General features: G+C 35.1%; 1 protein-coding gene across 2 annotated transcripts in view; it reads left to right on the top strand.

The window, feature by feature from the left end:
- The window catches only part of EDIL3 (EGF like and discoidin domains 3), a 402,449-nt gene that overhangs the window by 235,275 nt on the left and 150,370 nt on the right, over positions 1 to 16,804 (top strand). For both annotated transcript variants that reach the window (XM_037032234.1, XM_037032233.1), the window contains one exon: positions 9,466 to 9,579. In XM_037032234.1, coding sequence (XP_036888129.1) covers positions 9,466 to 9,579 — 114 coding nt within the window. The remainder of the gene's footprint in view (positions 1 to 9,465; positions 9,580 to 16,804) is intronic.

Raw genomic sequence — 16,804 nt, 5'->3', positions numbered from 1 at the left:
TATGTATAATATAATAAGTCATAATACTGAATAATTAGAAAAATATGTTTAAACCATGTGGGGCTACTATTTTCTTCTTCCCTTTAATTTATGGCATATATTGTACATTTCTGATCACAGTGGCCTTGTAATACAGTTTGATATCAGGTATTGTGATCCCTCCTACTTTGGTCTTCCTTCTCAAAATTGCAGCTGCTATTCGGGGTCGTTTATGGTTCCATATAAATTTTTGAAGTGTTTGATCTATGTCTGTGAAATATGCCATTGGTATGGTGTAGGTACCTTTAATAGGTATTGCATTGAATCTGTAAATTGCTTTGGGTAGTATGGACATTTTGATGATGTTAATTCTTCCAATCCATGAACACGGTATATGTTTCCATTTGTTTGTGTCTTCCTTAATTTCTTTCTTCAGTGTTGTGTAGTTTTCTGCATACAGGTTTTTTACCTCCTTGGTTAGATTTATTCCCAGATATTTTATTTTTGTTTTTGCTATATCGAATGGGATTTTTTTCTTGATTTCTGCTTCTGCTGATTCATTGTTAGTACACAAAAATGCCTTTGATTTCCAGATATTGACTTTGTAACCCACTGTTTTGCCAAACTCATTTATTAGTTCGAGCAGTTTTTTTGATAGAGTCTATAGGATTTTCCATGTACACTATCATGTCATCTGCAAACAATGACAGTTTTGTTTCCTCCTTTCCAATTTGAATGCCTTTTATTTCCTTTTCTTGCCTGATTGGTGATGCTAAAACTGGAAAGCATTTTGCTGAGTTAAATAAGCCAGGTGTTGAAGGACAAATACCATATGATCTCACCTTTAACAGGAAGCTAAACAACAAAACAAACAAGCAAGCAAAATACAACCAAAGACGCTGAAATAGAGAACAGGTTGACAGTGACCAGAGGGGAGAGAAGAGGGAATTTCAGGGGAAATAGGGGAGGGATTTAGAGGAACATGTATAAAGGATACGTGGACAACAACTGAGAAGGGTGGAAATGGGAGGGAGTGGGGAGCACGGGGGTGGAATAGGATGGGAGTAATAGACAGAAAACTGTACTTGAAAAATAATTAAATAAATTTAAAAAAATAAAATAGAGTGAGTATGAATCTTTCATAGTGGTAATAAAGTGTACTGGTGGATAGCATAGATTCTTAAGAAAAATTGTCTAGGTTTCAATCTCATTTTACCACCAGTGTGACTCTGGAAAAGTTTTTAAAATTTTCAATGTCTCAATTCCCTCACCTGTAAAACAGCTATGATAACAGTAACTAGCTTACAGGGTGTGATGTAGAGGGTGTCATGTTAGATATAAAACACTTAAAATGATGTTCAGCACGTATTAAGTAATGTACATGTGGGTGGATGTGATCATCACTGTCATCAGTTATCACCCCGAAGTGCTGTTTGTCCGTACAGATATGATTGAAGCTTACATAGAAGAAAACTCTAAAGATTATGAAGCAATTTGCAGAATGCAAGCAATGGCTTCTAGTTTGAACAAAAGCCTGAGGAAGATTCATTTTTCAATAATGATTTTCACTGTAGGTAATTTTCCTTGGGGTCTACTAAAAATTAAAAAAAATGAAAAGCATGACCATATGCTGAAAATTAAAGTGCTTATATAAAATGCAAGAAAGGAAATATGGAGAAATCACATTCTAGTTGGCAATTCAAGAAGGGATTCCTAGATAAAACACAGATGCCCAGGTAAATTTGAATTTCAAATAAACTATTTTTGTATTAGAGCTAAATATTTCATAGATATCTTATATTTTTATTTGCTAAATATGACCACTCTAACTATTAGGAAGTTTGTATGCATTTCAAACTAAGCTAAATGTTTAAAGATACATGACTATAGTCACCATGTTATGTGGTCTGAGGGCTCAACATAATTTGTTTTTTGTGACACTTTATTTTTCCCAAAGGGCAAAAGCCCGAGTAGTGAAATTTGAAAGTATGTGAATGAGCCTTCTTCTAAAAAGTGGATCTCTTCCATTTTATGCTCCCTTTCATACTTCCTGAATTCTCTATTAACTTCCCAGGACCCAAGGACTAAAGTTCACACTTCTTAACTTGACACATAAGGCCATAAAAATTTGGTTCCAGACTACCTAGTAATCACCATCCCTACTAGTTCTACATACATAATCCTCATGAGTACTCAGACATTTAAAAATGATCAATTTTCTCTGAAAACATTGTATTATTTTATGTTCCCACTCTAACATGTCTAAAAAACTCTGGCTAATTCTCTAAGCACCCACCGTATTCTACCCTCTTATAAGTAACTTCCACACTCCTCTAGGCCAGCCCTTGCCTCTCCTATTATCACAACACATTTTGTACATAGTGGTGTATAGGGCATAATTCACTATATTTTATTACAATTATATCTCTCCTGAGTAGAACTATAGAAAATGAAATATCTTGGAACAGAAACTGTCTCTCTTTACTGACCCATTCAATCATATATTTTGGAGCCTAATTCATACGAGGTGCTTATCAAAATTTGAGTGAGTGAGTGAGTGAGTGAAGGCAACCCTATGAATCACAGCTGTGCTTCCTGTGTAAATGTGAATTCCCTCCCACATCACCAGATATTGGTCTGATGACTCATTGCACAAAAAGTTAAAAATAGTTCAGCATTAATATTGACCACTGAAACTGACAGATGTGCAAGGGATAGAGTGGTTAATTTTGGATAAAATATTATGAATATGCAAAAATATACAAAAGATAGCACACTATAGTATAAGTAGGAAACCAGAAAATATATGACTTACTCTCAGGTCTACAGAAACATGAGATGTATATTAAATCAGAAAATAACTTTATAAAGTAAATTACTTATAACTCCAGATAACTCAAAAGCATTTTCCCAGTCCTCCTCTAAAACTAAACATCCTCTTGCCTACTAGACTTATTTAGCTATCAATAACTGAAGTTCCTTTGAGAAGCTCTGCATTCATTCTCTTATTAGAGTTTTTTATTTTTATTTTGCATTGTAACTGCTTACTTACTTGTCTATTTACTATAAGAGCCTTGAGAAAAGTTAAGGAACTATGACATACAATCTTGGTATTCTTAGCACTTAGAAACTAAGGATGGATGGATGGATGGATGGATGGATGGATGGATGGATGGATGGTTTTCACACACAGAGGTTCTACTCGGTCTTCATCAACTGTAGTTACACATCTAATCACCCAGACTACTATATAAATGATATTGCTGGCTTCATTCCTTACAAGTCTATTTAACTCAGAATCTGTGGTGCAGGCCCTTTGCATTGCTGCTGTTCTATACCATTTAATCAGTTCTGACTCCTGGCTATAAATGGGTGATGTCCACAGTTTCCTATCTCCAAAGCCCTGCTCAGCTCATGCCAGTAGCTTCTTTCTTAGTCAATGTATCTCACATTCAGTCTCCCTGTTTCCCTGCTGCCCTCTAATGTTTCCCAGCATAGTGCTTACTCATGGTATGTCTGGAAGTAGGACAGCTTTGGGTTTTTTTTTTTTGGTTTTTTTTTTACCTCTAATAGTGTTTCAGGCTTAATTTGCTTTAGGATCCATTTATTCATCTTTCTGGTGGTTCAGAGTATCCATAGAGCTGTGCTTTAACATCGTATTTCAAGTGATTTTTTTTCCTATCTGTAAGTGGTATGACTTTAAAATTCTAACTTTTAAAAGGAGCATTATTTAACTTCATTTTCCTTAATAGAACCCTTTGAGAACTATCCTGATATACCTGCCTCAATCAAAGGACTCACTATAACTTTACAGTTAATAATTCTCTAAGTCACTAATATTTCTGGTTCCTTCTCACCAATGAACAAATACTTATTGCAGTCACTATATGGCCTGCCCTTGAGATAAGGTCTTTCAAGATAGTTTGCTCCTTGGTGAAAATTTTCACCAGAGATATTTTGGGGGGCTTCTACTATATATTTTTAGTATGGCTTTTACTTATAAAGTTTTAAGGCTTTAAGTATTTGAGTTAAAGTACCATACTGATTACCTCCTTTCCAACCTTCCTTCTATCTCCCCTGGTTTTGGCTTCATAAGTACCTTCTAATAACTATCTTACGTTACTGACCACATATATGATTAATGCTAGTAAAGCCTTTTAGGAATAATTTTATACAGAAACATCCTAGAGAACTGGGCTACATTGAGTTCTTAAAACAACTGTTAAGATACTAGGATAGAGATGCCAAAGAGTCTGATCTCTGTTAGAAAGCTGTGATAGATAAACACCTCTTGGATTTGTTTTTTAATATTATTGTTAAATGGAGGTTCTCAATAAATTATTATAAAACATTTGTATGATATGCTTTGATTGAAGAATGCTGATTTTAATTTGCTACTTCAAAATGAATTGTTAATTGTATAAGAATATCAGATCAAGAGAGAGTTCAAGCATACAAGCTTAAAAATATACCGAACTGGTCCCAGAAATGGCTGAGAACTCCTGTAGGTAATTCTGTTTATGATATAAGTAAATTCTGTAGCTGAGTGGGAAAACAGAATTTCTAGAAACTTGTCATAATTTGTTCATCTGTTATTTGGGATAAATTAAAGAGCCATAGATTTAAATAAGAATATAAGTAAAAGGTCAAGTTTTAAAAGGCAGCCACTCACAGGAGGTCTTGAGAATATTTGATAGCTAAGGGGGAGCCCAGGGAAGATGTGTTGTTAAGGATCAAATACAGCAGGCTCTTGAAAATAAGCTCTTGCTGGCTAATTAACAGTCAATAACAATATTGCAAGGAGGAAAGACAGCCCCAGGGAAAGGAGTAAGAAAGTCGAGAAATTATTTCTTTGCAAAGGAAATAGAAGGCTTAAGCATAGTGTCCTTTTAACGTGTAAAAATGAGGCTGCTGAGCCTGAGAATCAATTGTTCCTACTTAATTCTCCTGGGGGCTGGATATACTTGGGGATGAAAAGGAAATAGGTTTATGATTGAATTAAGTTGTCTTTGTCTCCACTAAAGAGGTTAGATGGATTTCTGTTCCAAGAAAGATTGGATATACTGGTCTAAATTGTTGTCAGTATTCAAAATATTCTAAGCCAATATCTGTATAAGATTCTGGTTTCAATTTATTTGGCTCAATATCTAGAGGCTGGGTTTCTGGATCACGTGGTAGGGCTATACCCACTGGGGGTGGGGGAATATCGGGGCTGTTTACATAGCATACACCCTATACAGAAACAACATAGTGTCCATCAGTAGACACATGGATAAAAAAGATGTGACACACACATACACGCACACAAGAATATTATTCGGCCACAGGAAGAAAGGAAATCCTGCCATTTGTGACAGCTTGGAGAGATCCGGAGGGCATCGTGCTAAGTGAACTTACAGAGAAAGATACAGAGTGATCTCATACATAGGATCTAAAAAAGACAAGCTCAGAGAAATAGAGTAATGGTTACCATAAAGGAGTAGGGAGTGAGGAAATTTTGGTCAAAGTGTATAAACTCCCAGTCATAAAAGTAACAAGTTTGGGGATCTAATGCCCAGTATGGTCATTATAGCTAATATACTGTGTCATAGAGTTGAATATTTCTAAGAAAGTGTTTCTTAAATAATCCTCACCACAAAAAGAAATGCTGATTATTTGACCAATGATTTGTTAGCCAAAACTCCAGGAAAAGAGGGTATATTATGAAGACACCTGTACAAATGGGCATCAGATGGGCGAAGTGCCACACAATGGTACCGACAAAAAGTCTAACTTCTCAATACACCCGTGTAGCTTATTTACAACAGAGCAAATGGTGTGGCGATACTCCTGGGGTACCTCTTTTGTTTAACAAAATTAATGCCAATGTGACCATCTGTCTACTCTTTTCTTTCTCTCTGGCATTTCTTCACCATATTTCATTCTTCCTTCACTACTCTTTCCCTAACCGCCCCCCACCAAAAAAGTGTTTCTTGAGTTTACATCTGGAAATGCAGATTCAGCTCTTGATACCATGTCTTAGACAACACAGTGGGCAGAAAATGTTTATGGGTCAAAAGTGAGGATTCAAGACTCAACTGAGTGTCTCGATTATAAAATCCAATTTTCAATAGGATTCTTTTAAACAATTCTCATTAGGCAATCATAGAGGCAAAGACCTCAAAAGTAATAGCTATTATTATTATTTTGAAGAAACTAAAAATATGACCAAATGTATATATTGCTAGTTTATTTGGGGACTGTTGTGCCAAATTCTTCTTAGTCATAAAAAATAATCTAGCATATCTGTACTAGATGCGAACTTTTTTCTTAAAATGATACTGCGTTGATCTGTGAAAAAGAGAGTATATGTGATTTATTACAAAGACGTTTAATTTTCCTTTCATTACATTAAGTTCGTAAACATTTATATCTAGTCTTTAATTAAACATGATTTATTCAAATGGGGATCTGTTTCCACTTAGATTGCTTGCAGTGTTAATCACAGTGCGAATAGCCTTCACTGCTGGAAGAATTTCTACAACATACTAATATACAACGGCTTCCATGTGATTTGCATCTGTTCTCTGAGCCTACATGTTACTAGATATGTACATATGTAGAAATGTTTTACTCATTTTGCTACTAGATTACAGAACATAACTCAATATAGCATTTGTGTTTTTATGAATTTGGATTTAAGGAAGCTTTTGAAGGTGAAAAAAATTGAAGAGTGCCCAAATTGAATATGGCTATAATGCATTTTCACTTCAGCAATGCAATTACAGTTTATCTTACATCACATTAATGCCTCGGTAAAGTTGTAGCTGTTCTTTGTTTATTTGTTTGTTTTCTTTTTTAGAATCAGATGTTCTTAATTAAAATTTCCTTTGTTGATCATTACAGATCTGTCCTGAAGAACAGGCAGAAGTTAATTAGTGTTGCCTTCATAGACTTCATTGTTCTTATGCCATGCACTATGAAAACTTCCTTCTATTAACATTTCAAAGTAGCAAGATTTGGTTTTGACTTTACTTATGAAGTAGTTCAATCTTAAAGTGAGAAAATGCTAAGAGCCTCTTACCTGAGAATTAAAATATATGTTGTACCTATTAACATCAAGTCTTGTTCAGGTCTCCACCCTGCCTTCCTTTAGTCATTTCTTGAGCCCATCCCACATTATTGTTTCACTAGGTCATTCTGAAGTTCAGGGTGCAGAGAATGCCCTCCCATCTAGTTCCAGGCCTTCAATGCTAAAAGATAAAAGCAAGTTCTCCTCAAGTGGCACTGAAGTATCTTTATAATCTGCTCCCTATTCACATCCTCAAATATGGGCTCTGGTACTTCTCTTCCTACTCTCTTCTCAGACAAACAGGGCTATTCCTGTACCTGAACACACCATCATACCATGAGCTCTCCTCTTCAAATTTGTAACTCATTTTGGTTCCTACTTGGAAATCCACCACTATCTTTATCCTGACTATATTAATCCCAATTAAACCTTTCCTTCAATTCCAAGATCATATTGTATTTCTTTTATGTGATCTTCAGACATCAATACTCAGTTTCTCTTGTATCAGTATATCAAAGAATAACTTTTTATGTCTAACTTATAAATTAGGCAGTTCACTCTCTAAGACCTAAAGACTTACCAGCCATTGACATATTCTCTTTGAAGACAAACCTTAGTAGATATGATAAAGAGAAACACTGAGCCTGCAAAAAATAAATAGTACAGTGACTTTTGTGCCTCTTTCAAAGTTTAATGAAAATATTTTATGTTAGTTCAATATAGACTGAGTGAAATTTTGTTATGACTAAAAAGAACTAAATATTATATCATATAACAAATTTAGCTACTTCTTCCTCCCTTCCTTTCTTTTTTTCTTTATTTCTGGAGAGTTTTAATGTTAAATATTTGGAAGTCCATTGCATTTTATAATATACAGCTATTTTTAGAGACTATCAAATTCTGGTTTTATTCTATTATCTGATGTTATAACATACTGAAATTGCTTCCATTTTTCCTGAACACAGACATGAATTATTTTTACTCTTAAACTGTGACAGTCAACCAGAAAACAAAAAGGAGCTCTTTTTCAGAGAAAGTCATCACCTGCCTGAGAAAATTTAGACCAAAGTTTGTAGAGTAAACTTAGAACCAGAGATAGACATCTCTGCACCCAGGAAGAGATACTGTTTAGAAGAAACATTTCTAGTATTTCGCCCTTGTTTTTTTCTTGAGGGGTAATTTAATTGTCATATATATTGCTATAAGTACTAAGAAAACCCAGGACTCTAGAAATACCTTTTGATACATTGTACTATATCAGAAGGCACATTACATATCTGAAATTATATATATAATTATATATATATATATATATATATATATATATCTTGCACCACTATTTTTTATCTTTTTTTTGAAATGTCAGGAAAGATTCATTGGGCAGTAGTGTTCACCAGAAGTGTGAGTCGTTTGCAGAGATACAAAGACCAATGTGAGGCAGGCACTGGATTTGTAAAGCTCACAGTCTGACTAGGTGAAAGGTGAAAGGCATGTGAATAGACAATTCCTAAGTAATGGCATTCAGGGCTGTAAGAAGGCCGAAAAAATAATAGAGTTGGGGGAAGCAAGGCCAAGAGATGGGTTATTGGAGTGGACGACAGGAAGAGGAAGCAATGGCGTGTGCCCTCCGACCACTTCACCAGCTTCCACAGAGGCCTGTGTGGTGCTGTGCTGAGAGGGAATGACTTGCAAATATTAGTGATGAATATCTGACTAAATTCATTATTATTTCTTTTTTATTTAAAATCACACTCATTATCTCCAAAATTAGAAGAGAAATTTGTAAAATTTGCTGAACGTTTCATATTTCCAATGGTTTTGCATCAGGTGTAATAACAGTATATCAAGGGTAAGTCGCTCCAGTCATTCTAACTTTAGAAACCCTTGAATGAGATTAGGAAGTGATCATCATTTACATTTATTATACTTTGCATGTAATGAGTTTTAGCTTTTAACTCTAATTTGTTTCTCATCGCATTCATCAAAGGAGAACTATTTAGAAACTAAAACATCTCTGTCAGTTAGGATTTTAATGAATTAAGATGAAATGAGACAGCGTTAATTGGCAGTTGTTGCTGCAGGGGAGGTTTCTAGATCTTGTAAGAGATGCCAATTCATCCTTCTATCAGGGTTAATTTGTCTGATTTAGTTCTAAGGATACACTGGCTATGTCTCTGCACTATTCGTATTTATTTTCTGATTGGAGAGTGGTTCAGTTATGTGGGTCTTTCATTTAGATTCTCAGTTACATCGGTACTTGATTTAATTGGATTGTTAATAAATTTAAGAAGCATTTGTATTATTGACTCAAGATTAACACTCATAAAATGTAAGTACATTACTTAGACTTTGTGTTATTTGTAATGCCCCAAGCCTTCCATAACTAATCCTTTTTCACCATACTTCACTTCCTATGTTCTTTCTTTTTTCCACAGACATAAATGAATGTGAAGCTGAGCCATGCAAAAATGGTGGAATATGTACAGATCATGTTGCTAACTATTCCTGTGAGTGCCCAGGTGAATTCATGGGAAGAAATTGTCAATACAGTAAGTATTCATATATATTTATATATCATTTTATTTGCATAGTGAACAACTGTTATGGAATCTGAGCTGACATCAATATGGTTTACTTCAAGAATTCATAATTTATTGAACTCACACATTTAATATTTATTTTTTCCTATTAATGTAAGTATATTCTCCAGGATAAGTCTTGGTGCATGATGGGCACAGGAGCGGTCACCTCGTGGTCTGGAAGGGGGGCAGCAGGTCCTCGGACCCCAAGCACATCTCTCTCAGGAATTCCACTTTGGGCTTTGAGTATGAGTGTGACCTGAATTTTCACCAGAGTGATTACTCTGGTTTAGACACAAATTCAGTGCACCAGAGCCAGAGAGCCTTTATCACAAGTAAAAGGTAGGGCAAAAGAGGATTCATGTCAAGTTGGCCAACACATTAATAGAAATTTCACACAAGATTTTTCTTCTTGGAAGCTTAAGACAGTCTTGAGATTATGGAGCAAATGTTAAAATAGTAACTTACCTGAAATGTTTACAGAGAGGCACAAAAGATCATTTTCCCCAAAAAGTTAAAAAAAAAACAAAACACAAAATACTAGGAAAAGATAGAAACAAAGTTACAGAACATGAGATGAGACCAGAATTAGGCACAAATATAAACTAATGAGAACAATAATGATGTAGCTCAGTAACTGGTAAGCACTTATATGCACTTCATTGTGCTACTGCTTTGATGTATATCACAGTGTTAGAGCATCACAACCTTATATAAATTCAGAAGGCAAAAGCAAATTAGAATTCAGATGCCGGAACTGAGACACACAGAGTGTATGGTCTGCCCAAGCTCTTACTGTTAGTGACAGAAGCAGCACTAGAAAGAATCTAGAACTAGGTCTTGTGATTCCAAGTTCAGAATGTTTCCCTCTAAACTGAGATATCTCTTCAGATGGAGTCAAACAAATCAACACCAAAGCACATCACACCTCCTCTCTCATGCACACCCACTCCCACACGCACACACACACACTCATATGCATTCCTTCCTCTTTAGCCAAAATGACATTTCCATTTCTCACTTTGCTCCTCTCCCATCATTTTGACAATGGTAATTTATAAAATAAAAAAAGGAAAATTATTTAAGAGTCTCTTTGGATTATGTACATAAATGAAATGATGGTCTAGGGATGCTCATTACCTCAGTCCTGAAAAGCTGTTTTTTTTTTAAATAATGAATTTCTAAGTATCAAAGAAATACCTTGGATGAGGGAAATTTTTCTAAGCTAAGGAATAATTGAAGGGCATAGAGCATTCACTCATAACAGGGCACATAGAAACACCTGCCGGTAGTGCCAGCTCTAAGCTGACCAAAGTTAGGATCTTCAGAGTTTATAGCACCTAGGTTATAGTCAATGTGCTGCCTCTCACTCTTCAGTAAGATTATTTATTTTCTGGGCTTTGAATTTTGTCCCACAGTCATACCATTAGGTCAGCTTATCCCTGCCATAATGGTGGAGAAGCCATTTGTTTGGGCAGATATTTCAGGAGGGCGAGGGAAGGAAGAATGATAGAGACTAACTACTGGGAGTGCCAGGAGATGCCCATACTGGAATGCCGTTATCATTGTGTTCAAATCCAGCCGTCTTCAGCCTAGTCTCGGGCTCCTGCACTCACATTAGCTTCACTTGTCCCACTTCTTTCTGGTTTCTGCTAATGGTCTAATTAAGTTCTGGAACATTTTAAGATGAAATCATTCTCAACACACCTCCAAAACAATAAATTATAGCAGATTTTGAAAAGGACTACAATGTACTTAAACACTAAAATATTTGTACCAAAATACTATTATATACAGCACGATAAATGAGGGGAAATATATACAGTAATCATTAAAACAAATATTACTTGTCCTTAATTTATCACATCTCTCAGTTTAATAACATTAAATACAACAGATAAAAACAGGAAGAATATGAGCAGAACCTTCACACAAAGGAAGTAATTTAATGTTGAATATATTTCATATTACGGTTGTGTCTTCATTATTATTCCAAATATTTTCTTTTTATTAAAAATAGGTTTAAAGTATAATGATACTTTAAAGTATCATAAAGTACCTTTATGATCTGAAAATTATCATTATATTTTAAGTGACTATTTAATAAGAGTACTGGATATGTGATGAAAACCCAGACTGACCATGCATCTCCCTGTATGCTCCTCCCTCTCACCTTGTATCTCTAGCCCCTCTCATGCCACCAATGTGAACTGGAAGATAAATGGCACAAACAAATGACAATATAGATAAACAGAGAAAGATGAAGTGCTAAAAAGGAGCAGAGGTTAGCTGGCAAACTTTATAAAGAGTATAGAAAAGAGAAGGGAGAGAAGGAAAAGGAGTGAGAGCTGTTAAACCAGGTCTCCTCGCTAACCATGAGGCTCCCAGGAAACTCCAACGCACACACGTATGCACACACAGTCACAATCGCTCCGGGAGGAATTTGTCTTACAGAGAAAAAAGTTGTATGACAAAGGAGGCAACAAACAGAGGTTTTTACAGACATGAAAGTTCCCACTAGACAATTCTACCTAACAGACGTCCTTCCATCCTTTTGCCTGTGCTCCCACCCCAGTTAATTCTCAACTCAGCTGCCAAAGGCAACCTGTGAAAAGTCAAAGTACACCACCTTGCAGCTCAGAATCTTCTACTGACTCCTGATCTCAGACAGTGAAAATTGCAGTCCTGCTCCCTGGAGCCTGTAGGACCTCCCTGTATGTCCACTCTACTCACTCCCCTCTTACCTCATCTCCTAGGACTCTGACTTTCTCATGCACAGCTCCTGCCACTAGCTGGTCCTGGCACACACATGGCATGTTCCTGTCCTAGAGCATTTCCTTTTCTGCCTCTTTTTTCCTATAGTGTGTGTTATTAACAGCCCATACTTTCTTTAGGTCCTTGCATAGAGACATCTTATCAGTTTGGCTTTCCCTGACCTCCCCACCTCCCTACCACAACGATTCTAAACACACATTCCACCCCCTGATCGGCTATAGTTTTTCTCATTGACATTAACCACAAACATATATTTTTACTTTTAAATATTGTTTATTGACTAATGGAGTCACTAATATATACTCCAATGGAGTATATATTCCTCAAGCAAGAGATTTTACTGTTCTGATCACAACTGCCTAAATAGAACTGGAAAATAGTAAGTGGTCAATAAATATTGCTAAATGAATGAATGAATGAAGATAGCACTCTGAGATCTTCAGGTGTAGGGATGGTATCTGATACTCAGTGTCTTCAACTACTATCAGGTTATTTTTTGCCTAACTTTCTGCGTTTCAGCAGTATTATAAAGCTGTATTTTCTAGAATAATAAGATATAACATGATATATTAGTTGGTACTCACTAATTGATATTGCAAGTTGAATTGCTTTCCTTTGCCTTGACAAAACCTTTTATAACTCTATTTTGCAGTGAGGGTTTGAAGGTGGATTTATAATAAGAGAATTAAACAGGGACCCTATTTCTCTTTTTATGCCATTTTGACATGCAGGCATCTTGATAACTTATCTTAGATCACTTATCTATCTCTCATTCATATGAATTAATTAATCAACAGATAGGAGAGTGCAAGATGTTTATATTGAGATACTACTTTAATAAATATGTAAAAAATCTATGTGAATTCTTTAGTGTATCATGTGTCTTTAATTAGTAGAACATGCTCTTATTTCTCTTCAGATCATATAAATGTTTCACCTTTTAAAAAAATTACTATAGCTAGTAAGCACTTTTACTTTATAAGAAATAAATTTATATCTAACTCTATCATAACATGATGCCCAGTTATGTGGTAGTAATATTATGTAAATCACTTATTAAACATTTTCAATAACACAATTATATCAAATGTTAATAAGAAATGTCATAATCATTGGCAAAAATGTACCTATAATTTTACACTAATTATTTACTAAATATGTTTGTAGGTGGGTGAAGGCAATAATCTTCTCATTTAAAAAATTTTAGTTTAGATCTTCAGATAAGGTTTGCATAACCTCTCACTGACTTTGGCAGACCTCAGTTATTTTTGGTTTTATTTTTTATTAATTTAGTATAGGAGATTTAATTAAGTTCGATTATGTTTCATTTTGATTGAAGTTACTTTTGATTGATATGTGTAAATCATTTAATTGTCCCCATAGTATTTATTATAGTATTACAGCAATTCTCCTCATTAACATCCTAATTTATATTTTTTATTGCTTTTAAATGACATACACATCAGTGTTCAGACAGCCATTTCCATACCCAGCCTGACAGAAAAATGGTAATGAACCGTAATGGAAACCTATTCTTATAAAAACAGATATGGTTTGCCATGTGCATTTAACAGAACATGATGTTTAAACTAAAGTGTGTACAGTGGAACTTGATAGCCTTTCGTTAACTCATCTAAAAATAACGAGGACTGTGTCCATCCACTAGGCTTTGGGGCCCATAGTAGCCATCTACAGTTCCCTCCTGACTGTTAAAATGGGACATGATTAAATTTCAGAAATGGTACTCAAATTCGTTTCCATTGCTGAGAGTATTTATGGAAATTGAGACAGTTACCAAGGGAGCTCTCATGGTGCATCATCCCCGAATTATTATGCTGCAAAGTATTGAGACTTGAATGATTTCAGAGGGTATTAGTAAGAAATGAAAACTAAAATCTTTAGCTAAGGATGGAGTGATGTTTCTAAATGTCAAAATTATCCAATTTCTAAACAATTTAATGGAAGAATATAGATAATTCTTTAACATTTTTCTTCCAGCATTATATCTGTAAATTTATAGGGGCAAAGGGCAATAATATATCTGTATATTTTGAAAACTATAAATATTTTCCTATATTTATTTCTTGAGCAGTTATAGTTCTTTAAGCTCTCATTACAAATGAGCTAACATTTGCAAATATACAAACATGTATAATATATGCCATGTAAATGTACATGTGCATTTTTCATTTGATATTAGTGTGCATTGCCAAGTTCATTTGTGTACGTTCAGGCTCAGTGAAAATTGCTAAAACATTTTAGATTTAAATAAATCTGTAATATATATTTTTCTTCTCAACACTTGTAATTGTTGCTTTTGTAAAGACAAATTTGTGAATAATGGCAGATACTCAACTATTTTGACACCAACTAACTGTCATAGGAGTATCCTGATGTTAATTTAGACCTTTAAGTTACCACGTGCTGAGCACTGTCCTAAGTATGTTAAATGTTAATTCATGTAATCCTCTTAACACTATTTGTACTAGGTTCTATTTATCACCGGTTCTATTTTACTGAAAAAAACTGTGCTTCCAAGTACTTAAATAATTTGCCTGACTTCACATGGCTAGTCTACTGCAGAGCCTGGCCTCACCACAAGCCTTGCAGCTCCTAATGATCCTGACTCTCGTAGGGTGAAAGGGACTCTTTATCACACCGTACACTGTAAGAACACTTCCACATGAGAGTACGAGGAGAGAACGCAGGCTTGCATACAAAAAGAACTGGAGTTTAAATGCTGGGCTTTTAAACTATGTTTTGTAAGTCTATAACTTCGGGAAATACTTTAGTATTTATAATATATTTTTAATAAAGAAATATTATTAAACCAACCAAAACCATTATGAGAAATAGGAATTGCCTTGGGTTTTGAAAAACATGACATCACAACATACTTTTGAGCCACAAAAACCTAGTATTTTTATACCTAGGTTTCATGTTTGTAATTATTGTAAGCTGTCACTGTTATTTGATGAAGCATTTAGTGAATGGTGAACAGAAACTCACTGTGGAATGAATAATTCCAGTATTTTCTTACTCTATATAGTTGCTCAAAAAGGAACTACCCTATATAGTTCCATGCTATACAACACTGAATTCCTACCCTTCTATACCCAGGTAAGACATAGATCCAAAAACAAAATATACAAAGATTCGGATATAAAATACTTAAAAAATCAAGAGGTATTTATAAGGAAGTCAAAATGAGAATTACAGCGCATATACATTTAATATGAACAATGAATGACTCCTGTGTATGAATGTGTTCAATTACTCAAGTAAAATAGCCACAAATACGTGTTGATTTTTTTCTTAACACAACTATGTAAGGGATTTGAAGAACATATACAAAAGAATGCATTCACCTAATTACATCAAAGAGTAGCTACCCTTTACAGCTGGAGCAACATTGGTAATTAAAACATAGTCAGTTTCTATTCTTGTGGAGTGTACAAATGAGTGGGAGAGAAAACCAAGAATTAATTACTGCTAATTATAAAACATGAAACTCGAGGTTAATGAAAAGAAGGAGCCATGGAGGAGCACCTCTTCGGCTAGGGGCATCTGGAGCAGTGGCATTCAGGCCAACATCAGGAGAGTACGCACCAAGCACCAAATCAAAACAGGGAGAGTGGTGCCGATGGGAATGTTCCAAGAAGGACATGTGCCCAAGGATAAACAGGCCCTGGAGGCTTTCCCCACCCACTCTCTCCCCAGGGCATGCTGTCTCACGCTTTCTCTAACTAGACTTGCTCAAAATCCCCTCTCTCTTCCGTCTCTCAAGGGACATCTGTCTCTTTCCTTCTCTCTTCCCTGAACTGCAAGGCTCCTTTTTCTGTAGTGTGTCCTGAGCCCATTCTTCTATGAGTCACTTCAACCTCTGTGACTTTCTAAACAAACTTTCCCTTATAACTTGGAAACAAAAAGGATAGACAACCTCTTTGTCCATAAGACGCTTAATATTTAAAGGATGAGTTAAACTGCTGTGTAATTATCATGTGATGAGGATTTTAGGATAATCCCTTACCCTGCAGGTGTTTCCAATATGAGATTCAGACCAGTGGATGGCAAGGAATACACACACACACACACACACACACACAAACATATATATAATATTAAATACATTTAATAATTAAATATATTTAATTATTGCTCAAGTACAGTTTTCTATCTTTTACTCCCATCCCAGCCCACCCCCTCAAGCACTCTCCACTTCCCTCCCATTTCCACCCCTGTTAGTTTTTGTCCATGTGTGGAATATTTATATATTAAAAACCCATTTCTAAACTATCTTCTTCTGCAACCACAGTGACTTCTAAAACATCAAAATAGACTCTAACTTTTATAAAGGTATCCAGAAATCAAAGAGAAATGAAGAAAAATAATCATTAACTCTAATCCTATTTTTGTTCCA

The sequence above is a fragment of the Sturnira hondurensis genome, unplaced genomic scaffold, assembly GCF_014824575.4.
Source record: "Sturnira hondurensis isolate 20B ecotype Veracruz unplaced genomic scaffold, ASM1482457v3 Scaffold0021354, whole genome shotgun sequence".
Taxonomy (NCBI): Eukaryota; Metazoa; Chordata; class Mammalia; order Chiroptera; family Phyllostomidae; genus Sturnira; species Sturnira hondurensis.
This window is presented reverse-complemented; position numbering and strand designations above follow the sequence as displayed.